The 23,027-nt window shown below is 36.0% G+C and overlaps 2 protein-coding genes across 2 annotated transcripts in view; both read right to left on the bottom strand.

Moving 5' to 3' along the window:
- TTC21B (tetratricopeptide repeat domain 21B) overlaps positions 1-11,642 on the bottom strand; it is a gene marked incomplete at its 5' end in the record, with an annotated part of 34,581 nt that extends 22,939 nt beyond the window's left edge. Inside the window, 11 exons of the mRNA XM_083864750.1 lie at positions 759-959; positions 1,475-1,572; positions 2,487-2,679; positions 3,263-3,361; positions 4,389-4,473; positions 4,869-5,026; positions 6,483-6,605; positions 8,836-9,002; positions 10,176-10,286; positions 11,254-11,383; positions 11,562-11,642. Of these exons, the coding sequence (XP_083720876.1) occupies positions 759-959; positions 1,475-1,572; positions 2,487-2,679; positions 3,263-3,361; positions 4,389-4,473; positions 4,869-5,026; positions 6,483-6,605; positions 8,836-9,002; positions 10,176-10,286; positions 11,254-11,383; positions 11,562-11,642 (1,446 nt within the window). The remainder of the gene's footprint in view (positions 1-758; positions 960-1,474; positions 1,573-2,486; positions 2,680-3,262; positions 3,362-4,388; positions 4,474-4,868; positions 5,027-6,482; positions 6,606-8,835; positions 9,003-10,175; positions 10,287-11,253; positions 11,384-11,561) is intronic.
- A 1,990-nt stretch (positions 11,643-13,632) lies between these two features.
- LOC310911318 (sodium channel protein type 1 subunit alpha-like) overlaps positions 13,633-23,027 on the bottom strand; it is a 185,273-nt gene continuing 175,878 nt past the window's right edge. Inside the window, 5 exon segments of the mRNA XM_083864723.1 lie at positions 13,633-16,745; positions 17,114-17,384; positions 17,737-17,861; positions 19,526-19,667; positions 20,010-20,063. Of these exon segments, the coding sequence (XP_083720849.1) occupies positions 15,577-16,745; positions 17,114-17,384; positions 17,737-17,861; positions 19,526-19,667; positions 20,010-20,063 (1,761 nt within the window). The 3' untranslated portion in view covers positions 13,633-15,576.

Here is a 23,027-nt window from a genome sequence, read left to right as displayed (position 1 = left end):
AGCAGTTCATAACAATGGAAATCTACTTTTCCTGCTAAGATTTTAAAACTCTACATAAACATACTGATGGCAAAGTTCTATAATTAGGCTAGAAATAATGACAGGATTACAGAAGTCAGCTCCCAGCTATTTCAGAATAATCTATTTAAGGAAGACATTATTTGAAGAAACTTTAAATATGTTTCTTCTGCTTTAAAGATGTGAAGTCTCCATTCAATTTATTAAGTTCTGCATTCCAAAACTAGAGCACACAAATTCAGCCACAGAAAATTAAGCCACCTAAGTAAGTGAGATTTTTCACTGGAATGAACGATAATATAAAAAGACAGTATTCCACTGTTTTTTACCAACACACGAAATAATTCATGTATATTGAAAAGATATCCTAAGCCAACAAAAATATTTTATGAATAGGGTGGTCAGTGTGAACATCCTGGTTTCATAATGAGATAACTCTATTCACTGTATCATTGGTTTCCTCAGAGACACTAAGACAGTGCAACTACACACAGATTCAAGTGCATTGAATAAATATCCTGTTTCCTCAGTTGTCATTACTGCCACTTGCTCACATCACAAAATAGGTATTTTTATCATTACTTTAACTAAACAGTAGTGTAATATCCCAAATCATAATCTTACTTCAAATAAATTTGCATTTTAAAAGGGAAAATTTTCTTATTTTTTTCTTTGTGATTAACTGATCTGAAAATGAAAAATTCCCATTCTCAGACAGATGTGTAAGATCTACAGCTTACCTGTGCTGGACAAAAATTAAGATATTCTCTAATAATTTCTAGCAAGAAATCAGGGTTTAGTTTTTCAAAATATTCCACACCAAGAGGAAATCCATGCAAAGAGGAAAAGTGGGTATCCAGAACATCATTCAATAAAGCAAACACTTCTTCTTGTCTCTTATGTTTTTTCATAGCTAGGATCGCACGCAGGAAAGATAATTCCTACAGAAAAGAAAAAAAAAAAAACAAAATAAAAACACAAAACCCCAAACATTCAGCATATTCCAGATAGCTCATCTGCTACTCACACAATACTACATAATTATTAATGTTAGCCACTACTTCTTTATATTTAGGGATACTCTAAGACATTTACTATGTTGTAAAGGACACTTGATTATTCGACCAATCCATTTTTTTAATTTGTGCAAGAATCTTTACATTTGTCTGATCACAAAATCTTGAAAGTAATTACTATTTGTCTCTCCCTGACATTTCAAACTTACCTTCAGAGAAGAAATACAGCTAGAAAGTGATGATGTTTTTGCTCTGCAAGCAAACAGCCTGGTTGCAAAGTTAGGAAACACATTAACTTAAATAGAAAAACTGAAACTTAGACTTAACAGTACTCCATTAAGAATGCTCTACTCAAGTGACGAAAATACAGAACAGGTAAGTTAGAGAGCCACAGTTCAGATTGTAATCAAAGTATCTCGGTAAAGAAAGATGCCTCCTACCCCAGATTTCCCAATGGACTGCTGAATTTCATTAAGAAACTCCAACTGCTGCTCTGCATCTTCTAATTGCCCTTGTATTAGCTGACAACGGATAATTCCTGTAACACATGGAAAGACTTTATTGCCAATTCATCTTCCTAGTCAAGCACAGGCTTTCTTTTCCAGAACTAACATTTCTTCTCCTCAACCTCTTCATAAAGCAGTGACAGGAAAAGAAAGAATGGATCAAGACTTATGGTAATGCAAATTTTATATACCAAGAAAACCCTAGGGTAGATGATACATGATTGATACGTTAATATGCTATAAACAGTTTGAAATAGTGAATCTTCAACTGGTTCTAGACTAAGCAGAAGCACCATAAAGTCTGGCTTCTAAATTCAGAAGTACAAGAAAGAAAACAACCCCAAGCACACACACAAACCACTTCTGCCATCTAAAGTTTTAATACTGTTTAAGGCCATGGCACAGTCAAGGAGGAAAAAAATACAGGCAAATCTGTCAGGCAAATATGACATATTTACACTCTATATTCTTGACACAAATGGGACTTATTATAAAGTGGGGTTTTTTTGGATGTGATACATACATCCAAAGTGTGATGTTTTTACTTGATTATGGTTTTCAATCTAATTGGGATAAAACGAGGACATGGCCAGCTTGTTCTATCATGCCCTTGATTTTCTTAATTTTGTAGTGCCTAAGAGTTCTCTACTTCATCAGCACTACAGAAATTAAATAATAAGGCAAGCAAAATACAGCAAAATGTCTCTTCCTACTATTACTTTGAATGCTCTAACTTAGAACAGAAAATATTAATTTTTCAATAAGGAAGACCAAAAGACACATTCAGTAAGGAGACACTGTTGCCACAAGGAAGAAAGCACACAATGAATCTGAAAGTACAACCCAGTGCTCCTGTTCTAAAAGTTCTAGATTTTCCTAGTACCAGTAATAGGGAAAATTGATCAAAAAACATTGTCTAGTAAAAATCAGAAGTGTAAGACCTTACCAGTTAGTGCAGAAACACTTGTTTCATCAAGTGTCATAGCAGTCTTGTACCATTTTAGAGCTTCTTTCACATTCCCTTGTAAAATCATTTGGTAGCCAAGTTCAGTAGCAAATTCTGCATTGTCAGATGCCAAATCAAATGCTCTTTGTATTAAGGTTTGTGTATGTTGAAGGATGAGCTGGTTCCGGCCACACTAATAGTAAGAACAATCTTTAAGCCTTAAGCTTTTCTTGGTTTTCAGATTCAATTAGACAAACATACTGAATATAGCCAGATCAGTAGAGACAACATCATCTCATCTAAAAATAAATTACTCTGTAGTAATTCTATAAAAACTGTGACATTAATGGAGGAGGGATTAAAATATAACTATACAATACCAAACAATAACAATAAGGGATAGTTGCTTTGAGTGCTTCCTTACAGCAATTTTTGATAAATACAGAGACTAAAGAAATGTTCACTTTCAAGGTTATGTGATTAACTTCAGTTTCCTACAGTAAGGAGATGGTTGGTGAACATTTGAGTGCATTTTCACTGTTTCTCACTTAAAAGCAAGCAGTGAAACCATTTTTGCAATAAGATGGTTTAAACATTGTAATTCATGCTGAATACAAGACTTGAAAAATGTGGTTACCAAGGCTGTTAATCTATTTCTATTGTCCACAATTTTCTACTTTTTAGTAGACATTTAACATCTATCTACCAATAAAATACAACAAAACCAGGATATATAGATAACTGTATGCTACTTAAGGAAAAAAAAGTATACTCACTGTTCTACTGAAAGCTAAAGCCATTTTACAGAATAGCTCAGAATTACGTGGTTCTAATCTATCCAGTGCTTTAATCAGGTCTTCCAGTCTTGCTGAAGCCTTGAAGAAAAAGGAGTAATATAATAAATAATAGAAAGAATTAACAAATTAGGACGATCAAAGAGTTTGCACTATAAACTACTCACATTTTTACAATGCATTAGGATCTTGAAATGTAAATTCAGAGGTTTTCAGGGTGAGGAGTTAGACTTGAGAATTCCTAAGACAATACTTCAGAATAGTAAAGTGACAATAAAGCAGACCATGTGTCCTTTATCCATGCTTTAAAAAAGGTGAAAGCTTGAGCTAAGTCTGATATCAGTCTGATATCAGCATGCTCAATAGCAAAGTATTTGCAAGTGCTTTTAACATTAGTTTCTCAAAACACCTAAGGGGATTTTCTGGGCATACAATAAGGTAGACAGGTTTTTTTAATATGGTTTAAATGTAGGCACTTGAAATGTGTAAATCTAACAGGCCTTGATTTTTTTCCATAGACATGGCTTTTAGTTACATGTGACACTTTATTTCAGAATCCTTAGTAAACACTCTACTATGTCCAGCAAGGTTCCTTCCTGGATGGCTTCACTGGAGTCAGCAATTCTTACTACTTCTCCATATTTCCCATGATTGTGCATAAGACTTAAATTTGATTGTAAGGAGGCTAATCACTGAGTTCTTTGCAATGTGTTCACTTAAAATATGTTAAACAACATAAATATCTTTTCTTCTAGCATTTGAAGACACCTAGAGCGCAAAGAGAACATGTTTTTTTTGCTAACTTCCACCTAAATTATCACAGTGTTTCTGCACAATGAGAAAAAACAGAGAATGAAATTTTGGTGCCAATTTAGATCAACTATTTCAGAACTTCCTGAAAAATGGCACAAGTTCCATACATACAAAACACATGCATATAGGCCTGTGCTAAAAATGGATCTTGGGAGTAGAAGGAAAAGTAGCATGGAATGTTTAGAACTGAAAAAAACCAATATATATATGAGAGAATACAAAAGACAGCCTTTGTAGAGACTAGATGCCACATACACTATGCTGTGCTCAACGTTCTACTAATAAGAAGACTCACCTCAGAGAGATTTCCTTCCCTGCACAGATGATGCAGGGCCTCCATTCTTATGGCTTCTAAATTGAGGGGATCTTTCTGCAACAGTCTAATGCCAAACAAAAGGTGAATGTAAAGAAACCAAACTAAACACTTGCTCAATTATCTATTTTATCCTACAACAGGAATAAAATAACTTGTATTTCACAGTCATTTTACATCATGGATCTCAACTGAAAGCACAGCTCTTATTTCATGCCTATCTCAAAAAAAGATCCTCTTCCATCCAAAACAAATTCATGTACCGATGTAGCATCCTCACGGAATTGCAAGGCTGGGTTTTAATAAAACTTTATTTACTTGAAATTTTGTTCTAAAAAACTGATGCAACTAATTCAGATTCATTAACAATGAATGGAAATCTATCTATTTTTCTTTCAAAGTGTCCCTAGGGTGTAAACACGGCAAGAAAATAATGTAGTGGTGTGCTACTTCATACTCAACCTATGTGCCGTTTCAATTGTCTGCTCCCAGTCCTGCAAGGCGAGTTGTAGCTTCATTTTCTTTATGAAAGCAGGAATGAAGTTTGGGAAGTTTGCAATTATCTGGTTCACAATTTCCAGAGCTCCTGAATAATTGTGTCGGACCTCAAAATACTGTGCCTAATGGAAAGAAGAGAAGCCATATCAAGAGCCTGCACACTCACATGGGTGAGAAGATTCAGAAGTTCTTTACTACAGAAACCAGGAAAAAGAGCTAGAGAAAAAACTCTTTCCTGAAGTAATAGTTTTACCTAAGTATCAACCACAACTATACATATTGCAACAATCAAATAGCAAAGGATGATGTGTACAGCCTGATGTTTGTGGTAAGCACTCTCTAACAAAGGTACTGCACTATTTACAACTTACTAGTCAGTTGCTAGCAAGAAAAGACAGATGTAGTTGAAGAGTAAAATTGTTTCATTACGTTTCAAATACTTTTGTATGAAGTATCCCACAGTTTTAGGGTATTTAACACAACCCACTGATGAAACATTTATTCAGGCTCTGAGGTACGTACCATGTATAAATCCACACTCAGCAGGTTACTATTGTTGTTGCCAGAATTAACAATTTTCTAACTGTAATGTGATTTATAGGGTATTCCAAATACAAAACTTTCAGAAGTCAACAATCACAGGTTTAAATTAATTCAAGCAGAAATAAATTTAGGACTTAAACCCTGTTTTTCTTTGATGCTTTGAATTTACTTACCATATTCCAGGTGGCTGTATGTGTGCTGTTTTATTTCATCTTTTTAAGACAGAAATGATACAAAGACAGTAGTTTCTGAGAGTTACTTTCTTAAGCCCTAGTGAGATTCTTGTCTGTCTAAACCCTAATTACAGTAACTACATTTGACATATACTCTTAATCTAATTCAATGGTCCACATGCAGCCAAGCACATACACCTAACCAAATACCATTGTGCACACTCTCCTGAGCTTCAGTCTTCTAATATTCATTGAACAATTTTTTCTACATTTAGCTTTAAAATACTAAACAAACATCATGTTAATGAGTAACAATGTCTGCACTATAAAGTAATATGCTCTGAAATAGAAAATTTGTAAAGAAAACAATTCATGCCACTCCTTTAATGAAATGTAATCATTGATGTTTACAAGAGCACAAGTGAACACATGAAACAGATTAATGACAACTTAAAAAGAGTTTTAATGATATTTTTTAAAGTCACACTATGGTGTTTAACTACTACATTTTGGCACACAGCAATTCGTAATGTGCATAGGTGTCACACGCAAAAAGAAAGAGACCACATATTTTTACATTTTCAAGTGAATTGAAATTCTGTTTGTACATATAAATACATTAATAGAAAGGTTTTCTTGTGTCCATAGCAAAATCATAACCACATTTAGATTGAATGAATTTAATCTATACCCTTCTTTTTTACATTGGTGTCTCAAGAACCCTCAAGTACCTACAGGGTCTGAGCTGTATGTCTGTTCCTTGGATAAGCTCATTATGCACTACTCTCCTCAGCATCCTTCCAATCACTCTACAAGACTAATATGACATTAAGGTAGAGCTGAAATAATGAAGTAAACTTACTTTACCAAGCAGTGCAAAAACATCATTGCCTTCCTGCAGTGCTTCATCAAAGTATTTCAGAGCTTTTTTAATGTGACTTTCTTTCCCACAGGTGAGATCAAGCCATGCTTTCAAAATTAACCCCTGTTAAAAAAATACAAATTGGAATTCTTTGCTAACTAAGTAATAGAAAATTATACTATATACAATAAGCAAACATAACCTCAAAAAGGACTTAGAGTGTTTCTTTTAACTACTTCAGAGACTTAACCAGTCTATATCATAACCTGAACATTTAGCAATTTATTCCAGCGCTAAATTAATCAAATAGTACGTTTACTTACAGAATTAGGAAAAAAAACAATGGCACCAAACAAGTCTAACATGCTCAGAAGTCAGAGCAAAACCTCACAGCTGTGATCACATTAGACAGAATATTTTCTGCAAACATTTCAGCATAATATTTTCTTAAGATTTTGTTTATATGAGACATCAAGAAACATACTGGTACTGAAAAAAGTAAGAAATTTGAGGTTTTTCTTCCACTTTCTGATTAAAAAGAAAAACTCGTATGCGAAAAGCAAAACTCATGACATTTCTCAAATCCTCAAAAGTGTTATTAAAAGGACACCCAAACTTCTAAAAGGTGAAATGTGTCTTTTTACTGAAGAACTTACTACTTGTAATGAACGAAATTTATTTCTTATGTGTTCCAAACATTAATTATAGCTTAAGTAAATAAAATCTATTTTAAAGTGCTGAATTATTTAATCAAATTATAATTGCCATCAAAATGAAAATTTAAAATATAAAATAACACTAGCTCCTTTAGAATATAAAGAAATGGGTCCTGTATTTAAAACTCAAAGGTTAGTAGAAGAGCCATATTTTCTAACTGCCAACAAGCAAGGTCATGATTTTGCTATGCAATGGAAACTGGCTGAACTTTATATACTCAAGCATTTTTTTGAAAGAAAGGCAGGTGTTGTACTTCTATAGAAGGAATACATAAACTATCTTATCAAGGTAAGTATCTACTAAACAAATCCTATTTTGCCAAGTTTAAACACTCTGAATCATCTCTTAAAAAAATCAGATGTAAACATTTAAACATAATTTTATATTACCAAACTAGAAAAAGAGCTAACCGTAAGTCAACTTAGCAAAAAAATTTTCTATATATTTAAATACTAATGTACTTTTTCTTTTCTATGCATGTATCTGTAAAAAATTAATTAATTACTTCAAATACTTTTAAATAGTTCAGCAGGAAATATTTCACACTGAGCAAAGATAATATTTCCTAAGAATAAAACCAAGAAACCAAAACCAAGCTACTATTGTTTCAATAATCAAAGTCATAAATACTGCTATTTCACCAAAATGACCTATCCTTAGTCTTTTTAGGAACTACCATATTATTGCTTTGTGACCTCCTTAATTATTTCTTCATTAACATAAGTTATTTCTACATTAGTAGAAAAATAATAAATTAGCCAATAAATTCGTTCTTATTTAAAATAACTACCAATTTAAATTAATAATCACCATTAGTATGAAAGCTAAGCCATTACTTAAATCATACTTTCAGATACTAATGTTTAGAAAACTTGCAGATTTATAACTCAAGTAACAGATCAAACATAAAACTATAAATTACAAATTGAACAACGTACTAACACACAGTGGAACATTTTTGTTTGCTATTACTGTACACTCAATGTTACACACTCAACATTAACACCTCTGCCTCAAAGATGTTTAACTACAAAAAATAAGCCAAATTTTTTGTTTCTCTTCTTGAACTGAAGCTGACACCTCCTTTAAAAAAATAACATAATAAGTTTTCAGAAACCTCTTTAGAGATTCAAGATTGTAATGAATTGTGATGTCTGTATATAAATGCCAAAGACAGTTCTATATACAACACTTTTCCAGTAAAACCCTAGGCAAATTTTGCTTTTAACAACAGTCGAATATTTATATCCCCAATCCTCAGAGTATTTTTGAGCCTTCAGATCCAGATATCTCCCTCTAGTGAGATTACTAGGCTATTTTTTGCTAGGAATTATGAGGCTTGGTATCAAGTAGAAATATTGGTTTAACTGCATATAATTTCCATTTATTGATTTATTTTCATTTATCAAATTATGATTTATTATTTACTAAGTTAAAATTAATATTATTTCACAAAAAATCATTATGGGAATTTACTCACCTGTGTCAAATGAATTTATGACAGTTAAGAAGGAAAGTTCTAGAACACAAAATATTTCAGGACAACCTCCAAAAAGCAATAATGCCATCAGTCTAGCTTCACAGTATGCACTGTCCTATTCATCTTTGACATTAAAGAAAGGCAAAAACCAGTTACCTCTTTACCACCACCAGAAACTTTGATCATTCTATCAACATATTCACGGGCTTTGTCCTCACGACCAAGATGCCACAAAAACAAGCCAGCGTAGTACAGAGCCCGCTGTCCTGCTGTCTTACGCTGTTCCTTCAGTCTTGCATCCAACTCTAGAATAGCATCTCGATCTGAAAAGGTTTTGTTCAGAGTTCTTGTTGATAGCCTCTCAAAATGTTACAAAAGAGCAGCACATAAGCCAAGGGCTTCCAAAGCAAACACTGTTTTCTGTACTGTACATTGATAAACACACAGGCAATCCACCCAATCAGCAATATTTCTCAGGCACAGACGGAAAAGGCAGAAGAGGGTTCCCATCAGCACAGTTGATGGGAGGTCCCAGAAGTGGGGAAGTCCCAGATGATGACTGGTGGTTAGCCAATGTGATGTCCATCTATAAGAAGTGCAGGAAGGAAGATCTGGAAACCACAGGCCTGTCAGCCTGACCTTGGTGTCAGGGAAGGTCATGGATCAGATTATTGAGTGCCATCACACAGCACCTACAGGACACCCAGGGGATCAGGCCCAGTCAGGCACTGGGAAAGGCAGGCCAGCCAGATCTGACAGTGGTGACCCACCTAATGAATGAGGGAAAGGCTCTCACTCTCAAAGAGTCTCAAGATCCACAAAAATTTTGCTGTCCTGTAGTATTACTCCTCAGGCACTCAAATAAGAGTAATGTCCTTAGTCAGAGCTATTTCACATCAAACTGTTTAACAAACTGTCAGCAGCAGCTATCAATCTGCACAGAGAGAAAGATACTGCAGCAATAGTTTAATGACCACTCAACGCATCTGATAAACCAACTCTTATTTTGAGAATATAATTCTTAACAACAACATCCCAGCTTTTAGTTTGGAGAAAGGAATAACAAAATTCCCCAAATCCATTTCTCCATTTGTATGGTAAGGGTAACTTGAAAGATAGAAACAGCATGGCTTTAAAGACTTTTCAAGTTGCAGTTCTCCTCAAAAGCACCAATACCAGACATGAGTGAACAACAATCACAAGAAGCTTGATTCATTTGTTTTCTTCCTTCAAAGATTTTTCATCATGGTCAAGAAGTCAGATTTTGTGTGCGGGTGTATGTGTTTTATTTTAACATTCACTCTTATGGTTCATTGTTTTGTGGTTTGGTATTTTTGTTCACAATCTTGATAATCATCACTCAATTCAGTAATAGATCCTGCGTCAAATGCAAAGCCAGTGCAAATCTTTTTAACCTAGGAAGAATTAGCCTACAGCTCTCAGGCCTTCACACAGAGCTGTTTAAAACATGAAACAGCATGTCTTAACAGGCATACCTGGATTAGGGCTCTTTTTATGGGCGTAAATCAGAGCCATCATTGTACAAAGTGACACCTCCTGTTTGTTTTTAATAGACTCCAACTGTCGAATACTTTCTTGGACATCACCTAATTAAAAAAAAAGCACAGAATAAGCTATCATCCTTTTCAAGATAAAGAATATCATCATACATCAATTTGACTAAAAAGTTCCCTTTTTTCTTCCATGCTTTTGCTCATTATGCATATACCCACTTTCACTTGTTTGTGCAAGCCTTTCAAACAGACAGGAAAGAAAATAGCATCTCAATGCAAAGAACTTGAATTAAGTGCTAATTCTGCCAACTGTCAGAGAGATGAAAATCATATTTATTGTTTCATACACGGCATTGAGCAGCTCTTTTTGCTCCTGTTTCTTTATGTAACGAGAATTTTTTACTTTGTTTGTGTGAATATTTTGAATATTTATCAAAATAGACAACATGTCAAAAAAATGAAAGGATTTTTCTATAAAACATATGGGAGTTTGTCAACAGACACACCCCTCAAAATCAGCACACCTTCCCAGATTTGCCTTAGCCTTTCCCCATGTTGGTTTACCTGTTAATATTTCTGACATTCTTAGAATATACATGTTGCTAAATAAACCTCTCAGAACAGTGTAATTTACACAAAGATCCCCCCACTAGGCATTAGCTGTCAGTTTCCTTGAGACAGAGACCACAACAAAACTAACACAGCTGCTCTGAATGGAACAGCTGTCAGCTGGGAGGCACTAGTGAGATTCTGATCAAATGCAATACGCCTTTGGGCAGGGCTCAAATTCCCTCCAAGGAACCCGCTTACCCGACCCATGTTCATGAAACCACGGAAAAGAAAAACACTTGTTATTTCTGACTTTAAGTACGATGCTGTCTAGATCACTTTCATTCAAATTGGGGAGGAGCGGAGACACGCCGTAACACCAGGTAATACCAGGTATTTACTCAACACGGAACACATTCCAACTCCGCCCCGCGGCCTTTCCCCGCGCAGGGCTGAGCTCCGGGCGGCGGGGGAAGGCAGCCCGGCTGTGGGAGGAGGCCCGGCCCGTTACCTGCCCTCAGCGCGCCGTAGGCCCGGTAGAAGAGCAGCACGGGGTCCCCGCCCAGCCGCGCCAGCGCCTCGTCGGCCGCGGCCCGGGCGTGCTGGAAGAGTCCCTGCTGGCAGTAGAAATTGAGCAGCGCCTGCGGGGAAGCGGCCGCGGGTCACTCGGGACAACGACAACACTTCGCCCCGGGACGGCCCCGGGGACACCGCGCCCACCCGGCCGCCCCCACTCCTGCCCGGCACCCCATCCCATCCCATCCCTCCCTCCCGGCCGTCCCCATCCCTCCGCCGGGGCGGGACGGCGGTGGCGCCCACCTGCTGCACCTCGGCGTCCATGGTTGCTACCCGACCCCACTGCGGGGGGGCTGCGGAAGGGTGAGCACAGCGCCCCGCCATTGGCTCGGAGGGGAAGGAGGCGGGAGAGACACGGGAAGGAAAACTGGTGGAAGGCGGCGGGGCGGGAGCCCGCGGGGATCCCGAGGGAGCGGCTGTGCCCGGCGCCCCCTGCCGGCGGAAGGGTGGCAGTGCCTCGGGAGCGCTCACGGGCGGGATGCCCAATGGAAGCTTTGGAATGTGTTCATTTCCCTGCTTTTCTTGGCAGATCCTACGACTAAGTGGCCCACATCCCGTACGTTTCCTAATGTAACTGAGCACTTCAAGTTATGTGACACTTCTCTTAGAAATACAATAGCAATAAGGTCACATGGGATAGAGAAACTCCCATTTTTTTCCCGCCTTTCTTTCCTCCTGGAGAATTAGAGTTGCAAAGGCCAGCAAAATGCAGGTTTTCCTGTGGAGGTGAAAGCATCCTCAGCCATAATTTCTAGACAGCAGAAACAAAGGTTGCTGAAGAGCCTTCCTTTGCAATGGGAATGCAGCCCATCCGCCAGGAAAGCCTGGTGATGCCACCAAGTGCGAGGAGCAGAACCCAACCTGCACGGAGTTTGTAGCAGCTGCTTGGCTCTTCTGGCAGAAAGTGCTCAGAGTGACTTTCCTAGCCAGTCCATTGGAGATGACATTCCTTTGTCACACACTTCCCATCCCCAGCATCTGGACGGTGCCAAAGCAGCACTATGCCAAAAGCTGCTTGGGTGTCCTTATTGGCCAAGGCAGCCCTCTGATTTTCCAGCTGTGTTTAACTTCTGCTTGACTTGTTCTGAAGCAACATTTAGGCTTCTGTAACATTTAAAACTCTAATAGAGCTATGAGAAACAAACTAGGGTTTTTGACATACTTTTTAAGGTAACCCTTTAAGACGTATTTTGTCCACATATTAATCTCAAAGTACTTATCTTTCCATTCTGTTATTTAGGCATTTTAAATCAAAGTTGTAGATCTCTTTCTTCATAATACATTTCACAACAATTTTGCAGAGAAAAATTTCCCTCCCTTGAAAATTTTTTTATGAATTTCAGGGAAAATGCTATGAAATTTTATGTCTGCATTAGCTACTAAGCAAGCATACAGACTACAAATGCTCATCAACTGGTTTCATATTAATTTCAGTATTCACCTGTGAATTTGCATTGTAAGTTGTAGGGAAATGCAGTGTAAAATTATGTAAACATGTAAAATTAATATTTTCAGAAATTCACTGGAGCAATTGATAAAGAATAAGGAACAGGCCTACTTTCCAGATGTATTTGTTTTTTCTCCTATCGGTATCCACAAATGGTTGCTTTCAAAGGGGTGCTTCCAGAGAGATTTTTTAAATTACTGAGGAAAAGGCCGATGATTTATTCATTCCAACACCATTTCACCTTTTTTCAGAAATGCACTCAAATGTGAGATGCTCTGTAGCCTGTTTGTGAGCAGCACCCAGCAAGAATAAACTGGCTCTCAATCCAAGTTGGGGGATGTTATGGATCTGGTACTATTTTCTGTCCTCATTTTGTCTTTGTAAACTCTTGAATGCTCAGTTCTCATTCCTGTCACTGCTCTGAGCCTCCTGGGACACGCTCAGGACAGCTCTTGTATTCCGTGGCTGTGCACCCCACTGCATGGAGCTGCTGCATGAAGTCACTCAGGGCAGAACTAGTGATACCTGCAGAAGCATCGTGCTCACTTTCTAACACACATTAATTAAGAAATTCCTAATTAGTGACTAACAAGCAAGTCCCGAGGTTTTTCTTACATGGAATAACAGTATAGGTGCTGTAAAGGTTTCCAGTATTCCTACAGTCTGTGGTTTAAAAGCATACCCTTTTTATATTAATGTCAGATAATAAACAAGAAAGGAACATACAATAAAAAATGTAATCTTTATTATTTTGACGCATTAATAACGTTCTTTAGCATCAGTTAGGGTAATAGCATTTTCCTGCATGCAGTTCACTAATACAGATTTAGTCAATAATTTTAATAAAAGTAATCTATATTTAATTTTCCTGTGTAAGAAACATAAAATGTCCTGATGGATTGGATTATACAATTTTGCTACTTTCTCTTTGTGAAAAAATATCGTGGACCCTAGATAACATTTAGAACTGTTCTAGTGCAGCATGAATGAAAAAAAAAAAAGTGTGTATATATGAGAAAAGATTCAGGATTCTCTGAAAGAAAGGTTGTATCTGAAAATTTATGATCCAGGCACTGCTTAGACATTCAATTTGAACTGTATACCATTTCCCAACTGCAAATAAAAAACAAAACACAGCTTATTAATAAAGTAAATTATGTACTTATTTTGCAGAAATTATTTATATGTTGGCAAACACTGTAAAAAATAAGATCCTACAGTTATCCTTTCACTTAGTTATATCTTGTTCCCTGGAGTTCTTCTGTGAAAAAGTGCTATGGACTGAAAGTAACAAAAATGTTGTGACATCAACCTGAAGATAAAATTCAGTTCTTGTTTTATGTACATAATGCTGAAAAATAAAATAAAATGATTTTTACAGTATTTATATTTGCTTATAAAATCCTAACATTATTTTCAACAGCTTTAGTAGTTTTCAATGTCTGTACAGTTTGGATATACACTATATGCTTTTCACTGAAAATTCAGAAATGTAAAACAAATAAGCTCCTAAATAGCTGCAAAATATTGCTTAATGGTATGGAGGAATGAGGTCTTCTTGAGTAGTTTATTTCATTTAGCTCTGATGTATGGCTTCCCATGTTTAAGAATCCTGGACAGTCAAAGGAATAGCAGCATAGGCAATATAAACATGCATTGATTGCATCCCAACTATCTATAATGGTAGATAATACGTAATTTTACCTGTTGAATGCTTGCACACTACACTTATTGTGGTACATATTTGATGCAATAAATGTGCTAAAGTCATTATCTGTTTGCTCAAACATGCACCACAGGTTAAAAATTATTTACATAGCAGAGGGCTTTTCATTTATGTGTACAACATCAACCTTACTGAGAGCTGAAGATGGCTAAACAATACTGCAGGATAAAGCAGAACAACTTTATAGAGGGCTCTTTTTGATCAATTTGGTGGGCTGAGGCAGATTCATTTAGTATTCGTATGCAGAAAGACATTTGACAGAGACAAAATCTGTGACTCCAGACCTAGGAAGAAGTTTGCACCTTCTGAAACTTAATGATCTGTGCAAAAAGTAAACTATATTTACTATTCTTGTGAGTTGTAGAGGACTTTACAGGCATACTAAGACTTGTTTGAACATGATACAACATGAATACATTAATTAAGCACCTCAAAATCTGTTATTCCTTTCCAGAAACACTGTGCTAAAAAAATCTGTTGTTCTTTGTGACTTAATGTTATTTTCATGCATGATCTATAAGTGCAGCATGCCTTCATGCAGATAATTTCTGTGTGTATATTAGTCGTATAATAGAACACCTGGCCCTTGTACCTGTAAAGGTGTACTTAATTCCCTTCCCCAACAGAAGCCCCATTTACAAAAATAGTCACATATAATAAACAACATATGAATAAAAACAAGATGAATCCACCAACACAGATTTTGTAAAAATATGAAGTATGTGGCAGTTGAAATGCAAACAGTGGATACAGTTACCATATTGTTTTATGCTAAACACACAAATACTTGGTTTCACACCCCTTTAACTGGTCCCTACAGTCTGTGTAGCCATTTTTTCTCTCCTCTTCAGCAGTGTCAGCTGGTAGTGAGAACAGTAACCTCCTGTCAAGGTTGTTTCTTCTTATCACAGTCACTGACAAGGGCTCACTGTCTTTTAATAGGCACTGACCTTTAATGTACAGTATATTTGTAAAAATTGTCAGTTTGGCATAGACCTCCCTCAGGAGTCCTGTGGACACAAACACATGATCCTTACAGGCTATGAACTACTTTGCACATATATGATTTTGCTTGCTATTTGCTCTTATTTCTGACCATCTTTATCTTCCTTTTCATGCTTTTCTTTCACTGGCCTCATTACACGATCATAAGAAGGTGGACAAACTGCGGTTGATGCAGTTATATCTGTTTTCTCTGTAAATGAGTTTTCATTTAACTTGTCAATGAGGATTTCATCTTTCAGACCCTGAACAGCCCCACCTTCAGTTTTATTTTTGTTATAGATAAAGGAAGCTTGTTTTACTGTTCGTTTTAAAAGGTGACGTCTGTAAGCACGCTGAATAATAACAGCAGACACTTCCTCCTGTTTTCGTTTCAATGTAGTTGTAATTGGTTCATAGGAAGCTTTAGAGGGATTGGATGCCATAAATCGATCTTCCATCTGTATTCTGAGGGCGTCCATCTCCCCACTTTCCCCCAATACACGCTTTGTGAAAGCAAACAAGATGTCAAGGCAGTGAATTCTGTCACCGCTCACCATGGGCAGATCCATTGCAATAAGCTGGACTTTGTTAGGTTTGGGTAGATGAAGAGGAGGGTCAAGTGCTGCTGCAAAATCAGACAATTTCTCAAATTCCATGAATTGTGTTGCATCAGGATCAAACTTCTCCCAGACTTCATAGAACATCTCAAAGTCATCCTCGCTTAAGGGTTCAGCACTTTCTTCAGTAGCAACACCGAAGTTCTCCAAAATCACAGCAATGTACATGTTCACCACCACCAGAAAGGATATGATAATGTAGCTGACAAAGAAGAAAATCCCAACAGAAGGGTTGCCACAATCACCTTTCACAGAGCTCCCTGGATGAGGCTTGTTAGGGTCACAGTCTGGCTCCCCACTGTTCAGAATTGGGGCGAGCAAACCGTCCCAGCCCGCGGACGTGGTGATCTGAAACAGGCAGATCATGCTGTTGCCAAACGTTTCAAAGTTGAACATGTCATCGATCCCAGCTTCCCTCTTGACATAGGCAAAGTTGGACATGCCAAATATGGCGTAGATGAACATGACCAGGAAGAGCAGCAGCCCAATGTTGAACAAAGCAGGAAGAGACATCATCAAAGCAAAAAGCAGAGTGCGGATTCCCTTGGCACCTTTAATGAGGCGCAGGATTCGACCAATTCTGGCAAGCCGAATGACTCTGAATAGTGTGGGAGATACAAAGTACTTCTCAATCATCTCAGCTAAGAACATACCTAGAAAAGAAAAAAAAAGAAAATAAGAAAACTGAGGTACACTACCACTTAATTTTCATATCACAATAGAAATTTAGAAACGTAGTTTTCAAATTGGCAGTTTTATGTAGCAATTATAGACATTCTGTATATTCCACTTGCATAATTTCTCTGTTAGCAGTTATACATAATATTTGCAGATGCAATAAATTTTGGATTATTTTAACAGTTTTGGTGATTGGTTTAGCTAAATTACAAGTCAAAATGTAAAGTTGAATGACTTGGCCATAAATCTTGCAGTGGCAAAAGCTCGCCATATAGCTTTAGTCAAGTAAAAGTTTGCCTCCTATACATTTCACTTTTTTTTTAGTTTAATTAACAAGACGTACCTACTATAGAGAGAATGACAACCACAAAATCAAAAATGTTCCAGCCTATAGTGAAGTAGTAATGGCGAAGTGAAATTAATTTCAGGACACATTCTCCAGTGAAAAGAACGATGAACACCAGGTTTATCCAATATAAAATATTTTCCATTTCTTTGCTCTGGTCATCAGTTTCTACCATCATAGTAACCATGTTAAGACAAATAAGAATCATGATGCTGATGTCAAATACTTGCTGTGTCACAAAATCAAAGACCATGCCTTGGAACTTATTCTGAGGAAGAAAGAAAAAAGAAACATCCAATACAAACTGTAATTTGTTTTCTTTTCCTGCTAAAAGAAAGTAGAAAAGCACATGTAGTAAGGCTTATGAGACTTCAATAAAATTGTAACTAATGGTCTTAATAGAGTACTCAAATACAACAACTTATTTCACCCTCATCTGTTGCACATTCATATATAAAAAATTTGTAAGTGAAAAAGATTTTTTTTTACTTTTGCTTTCCATTTCTGCTGACTAATGCCCCAGTTACTGATAATTTTCAATTGGCGTATTACTGCTCTCCCTATATCAATAAAAACTCTTTGTAAATAGGTATTTGTCTGATGTGTATAAATAATTTTACCCCTGGTCTTGGTATAGGTTTTTGTGGTTTTTTGGATCCCAGCTTTTTCATTGCATTGTAGTATTTCTTCTGCTCTTCTGTCATAAATATGTCTTGACCTCCAAAGTAAAAACATGAAATCAGAACTGGTTATAATCACATTTATATGCAGTGCTGAAAAGAAAATAGAGAAATACGATTGAATGATTCAAAAATCAAGACGACTGAATCGGGGAAAATCTCTTAGCTATTAAATGCAGCTGTCTACAATCTAAGCATTTAGTCTACAAGTCCGGACATTCAGCACTGCATCTCTAAAAAAAAAAAACAAAAAACAAAAACAAAAAAACCCCTCCCAAAATAAAAATAAATTTAAAAAATCAAAACAAAACAGAAAAGCAATTTTTTTTACAATTATTTTCCTGGAGCTCCAGGAAATAATTTTCAGTACCTCTTTTCTTTTATAGGAAGAGATACAATAAATAGTATTTGAGATAAACTCACTTCTGTACTGTGATTTTAGTGAAACAAAGGAAAAAGACAAAGTGAGGCTTTTAGTACAGGAATTTACTTTAGATATCTCTAGTTTGGCATTAGCATTGGGGCCCAAAGTCTTCAAGGTTCTTTAGAAGATGGATTATCAGACTTTGGAGAAACTCATCTGAAGGTAGAAGCACCCTTGGTGCTATTAACAGCAAAACACTCTCCTTTAAGTCTTTTATTTTGATAAGGTTTCATGTTCAATGAAGTTCTGTTTAGGAAAAGCATGAACCTGCATTTGAAATCTGACAGGAAGATAAAGAAGCAATTATGGGTCTTTCATGGTAACCTAACCAAAATCCATAGTAACCTTTTAGAGACAGCTCGAATGTGAGATTTCCCATACCTCTTGAAGAAAATTTTTCCTTGGTAAGAGATACTTGCAGATATCTAGTTTCAGGAATGCCAATGGACACATAGGACTGGATACAGCCCTTTGTGGATGAGTGTGTGGGAAGCTTGAAGACGTGGGAATGCATGGAGCATGAGCTGGACAGGCTCCATGGCAATATACCCCTAGGTTTCAACCACCTACAGCTTCCAAAAATCTTGGCTAGCATTTCTCATTATTAACATAAACCCAAAGAAAGTGATGCAGTCTAGTAAAGTAAAAGTAAACTAGTAATTCCTATCTGTTTTGGTCCTTGAGCTTTCATTGCTTTCTCTATTTGCAGAAATTTTAAAGGGATGCATCTTCCACTAAGACCATCTACACCAGTGAGATTATCTACATCTGCACTGTGCATCAGTATAAAAAGGTCCTGAAATAGTTACAAATCACTCCTGCTCTATATAGTTTCAGATTGTTCAGTGCCACAAAACAGCACTAGAGTACTTGGGATTGTTAAAACATCATCTTTAGTTGCATGATGAAATAATTTTTTTGTGTTTCATAACCAGCTAGATACTTTTTTGTGTGCTTATAAAATAACTACAAATCAAGAAGGAAAAAAAAACCCCAAGAAATTACAAGTACTTTAATGTAGGGACCTAATTCAGGGGTTGTCATGCAGGAAGACTTCATGAAGTTTAGTCATGAAAAAGCAGATGATTTGAGGAAGTCTCAACTGGGAATTGACAACAGAAGGATCTGTCCCATTCACTAAATGAAAAACCTTATGACTTTAATGAATACTGCATATATGATTTTTTCATAACATACTGTATCTTTTTAAATTTTGAAGAAGCTATGGGTGTACTTTCCATATATCATGCACCTGCAAAAATGCATATATTTTAGAATATCTTTAGAAGGGAAATGAAACAATACTTATCTTCTTTTTTTGCTGATTGAAGTTGTCAATAATGACACCAATGAACAAATTGAGGGTGAAAAAAGACCCGAAAATTATAAAGATTACAAAATACAAGTACATGTACAAGTTGTCTTCATACTTGGGTTGCTGTAATACCTAAGGGGAAAAAAGTGAATTATTATTATTATTAAGACTTTATGTGAAATTTTCAACCAAACAAGTTACAACCTTGCACAAGGTATCCCAAATATTTTGTATTTAGGCAATATTCCTATCACTTATATCAATATATTTTGTCTATTCCACCTCTTGCTGATAGCATCTGTCAATTTACAAGCTGTCCACATTTTGTCACCGCAAAATCTCGTACTAATTAATTTAGTGGTTTTTCTTCTATTTTATAGATGTTAATTGCTTATGTAAGATAAATACACACTTTTAGAAAGACAGACTTCAGGGAAAAAAAAAAGGATAATTAAAAATATTTGCAATACTTACATCTCTTGAGTCAATAGCTGCATACATAATATCCATCCAGCCTTTAAATGTAGCCTGTAAACAGTACACACCTGTTTAAGCATTCTAAAGAAAATTCACTTAATAATTTCCAGTAACTCAGTACAGCTGAATAATCAGTACTAATGAATAATTAGTAGCATTAGATTTCTAAAGAAGTTTGCCTTTTGGCTTTTTATTCAGCTGCTCATCAGATATACTGCTGTGTATCCTATTACTTTGTCTTGATATGAACATTTTAAGTAGTATGATTAAATCATTTCATATTTCTAATTCCCAAAATTTATAGAAGGAATTTTAGTTCATCAAATCATGTCAACTGCGAAAACTTTGTACAGGTGGGTGTATAGCCTTAGGTAACTGAATTGCCACAAATTAAGACTGATATGCAGTTCCTGCCTCCCAAATCAGAAAGGTGGAAACAAAAGGGAACCAAAAACTTGATCAGCTCAAAAAAGGTATTTTCCTATCAATCAGAACCTACTTTAAAATATTTTACCTGGTTTAATAATTCTCTGTTCACTTTAAATATATTGTATTGTGGTCTACAGAGCCTAGATCTCTCAGATGCATTCTGAGATAAAGCAGTAAGAAGTTTTTTATGTGCATTGAATACTTTATATGCATCATAAATTACAGCATTTACTGAATTTTTGTAGCTATTTCCTCTGCCTAAAATCTGTAAACTTTTATATTTGACAGTGAGGCATAGATTGCTTTATTAGAATATTCAAAACAGAAACGGATTTCAAAGATAACAGCAGTATAACTGAAATCAGCATCTGTTCCAAATGGTTTCCTTTCCCCCAAGGAAATTTTAATGACACATATTTAAATACAGATTCAAATGTATTTAGAGAAAACAACAGAACAAATATCTCATCTCTTTTACTAATGTAAAAACTCATAGATTTCTTTTTTCCTCATGATAAATAATTTCTAACGAAGCTGTAAGTCATGCTGGATTTTTACCACTCAATTTCTTTACCAAAAATAATCACAATGAAGATTCACATTCCTTTTTGGAGAAACAATAGCATCTTGCTTCTAAAATACCAACCTGCTGGAACTTTGAAAATATCCTCAACTTTTAGCCTTAGAATTCAGCTTCTGATTTTTTAACCTTATACTTCAAGAGATGTGTTTTCTTACTGGTATTAGTAACAACAGTATAGTATAATACTGTGCTTTGAGATCCACTGGTTTGCCACATTTTATCCTGGTAAGCAGGGTATACCCTTACTAGCAGGATAAAAGCAGGCCTCTGTGATATTTACTTACCAAGGAATCCAAATACTAGGTTCAAGTTAAAAGGCATAAGGCCATAAAATTATCAGGGCAGATGCCACATCTCTTTTTGTACACCAACCTCTTCCTCTTCACTCATTGGTGCATGACAATTGTGAAAGGAATTTCTCCAGCAGATCTGTCTCTGCTTTGATGATTCTCTTTAGGGACAGAGAGATACTCAAGCAAGTTCAGACCAAGAAATGAAAAAAGAGGCTTGAAGATCCACATAAACCAACATGATCTATGCTGTATTATAGAAGAAAAAGTTCTTATGGAAGAAATGTCTACTTATGTGACTGATGACATGAATAATTATATTCCAAATTATGTAAGATTTGTGGGAAACAGTCTGATCAACAAACTTGGTTTTAGCAATGACATGTATTGTTCAGCTGTACTTTTGGTCAGAAAGAATTCTAACATCACTATAATACTAAAGATTTTCCACACAAACCACTCCATGAAAGAAAAGAAACAAGAAACGTCAACCAAGAATTAGGTAATGTTCTTTTCTTAGGCCTCTCATTCAGGAAAGTCATTCACCATCACTGCCAAGGAAACTCAAGAAAGAGCTTGTTAGAGAGTTCTTTTTGCTTAAAAAGTTACTATCACACGTTTTTGAGCCCAGAATACTTATTTCTGAAATTATCCCCCTGCTTTTGAGTGTTTTTGTGTGATATATATCTGTTTGTTTTCCATATCGCTCTTAAAAACAGAAGGATTTTCTGTTATGAACAGAACCATATACTGCCAGAAACATTAAAAAAACCTATGAGTTGTTCATAGGACTCATTTATGTCTTTCCCAGAATAATAACATCCTCAGTGCCTTTGTTTGAGGTTCTTTTGGCTTGTTTCCATTTTGATTTTTTGTCATGCAAATGGTTCTAACTTCTATTAGCACTCACTCCAATTAGTGATACAGGTAGTAAGGACTTACTTTGTGGTTCTTGTAATCCAGAAGAGCTGAAGGGATTTACAACATTCTTTGGCTGACTCAAAGAGCATGAGCCAGAGGGCAGAATGGAGAACAGAAATAATGGGGAATAAGAGGAAGATTTCTCTATTTATTTTCTAACCTCCCGGCCTTATATCAGTAATTCATGCTTTGATACTCTTCACAGAGATTGTTATTAGAAAAATGACATTGACCTCCTTGTGATTATTTTCTCAGGTCCAGCACTAGTAAAAGTCTGTTCCTGAGGTTGTTAAGGTGGAGAACCAGAAGACTTCAGTAGAGAGGCCATTAATGTTCACTTCAGGCAAACAGAAAGCATATCCACTTGAAAGCATGGGTTTATAATCAGATTTTTCGGGTTTAGTATATAATTTTAGGCCAAATGCTAAACTTTTAATAGCTTTATCTTTGTTCCTGACACAGTAATGTATACTTCTAACTGAGTCATGCCTCAGCATCTAGTTTTCTTTCTAATGCTGCAAGCTGTGTAGGAAGGGTAAGAAAATCTAGGGCTGTGACATAACTATTTCAAGTCTCATGTTTGTTTTGACTTGATGGCTTTGGAGTCTTGTTCTAGAGTTTGATCCAAAGTGCTTTATATATCAAATATAAAATCACCTTATCAATACCTTTTTTGATTGAAAGCAATGTAACAATCTCAAGCAGTTATGAATTGTGGCCTTGTTTTCTTGAAGGCGAAGAGACAGATTCTCCACTCTTTAATGCATTAACTGAAGATCAAGCTGATAGTAT

The sequence above is a fragment of the Zosterops lateralis genome (assembly GCF_965231275.1).
Source record: "Zosterops lateralis genome assembly, chromosome: 7".
NCBI lineage: Eukaryota > Metazoa > Chordata > Aves > Passeriformes > Zosteropidae > Zosterops > Zosterops lateralis.
This window is presented reverse-complemented; position numbering and strand designations above follow the sequence as displayed.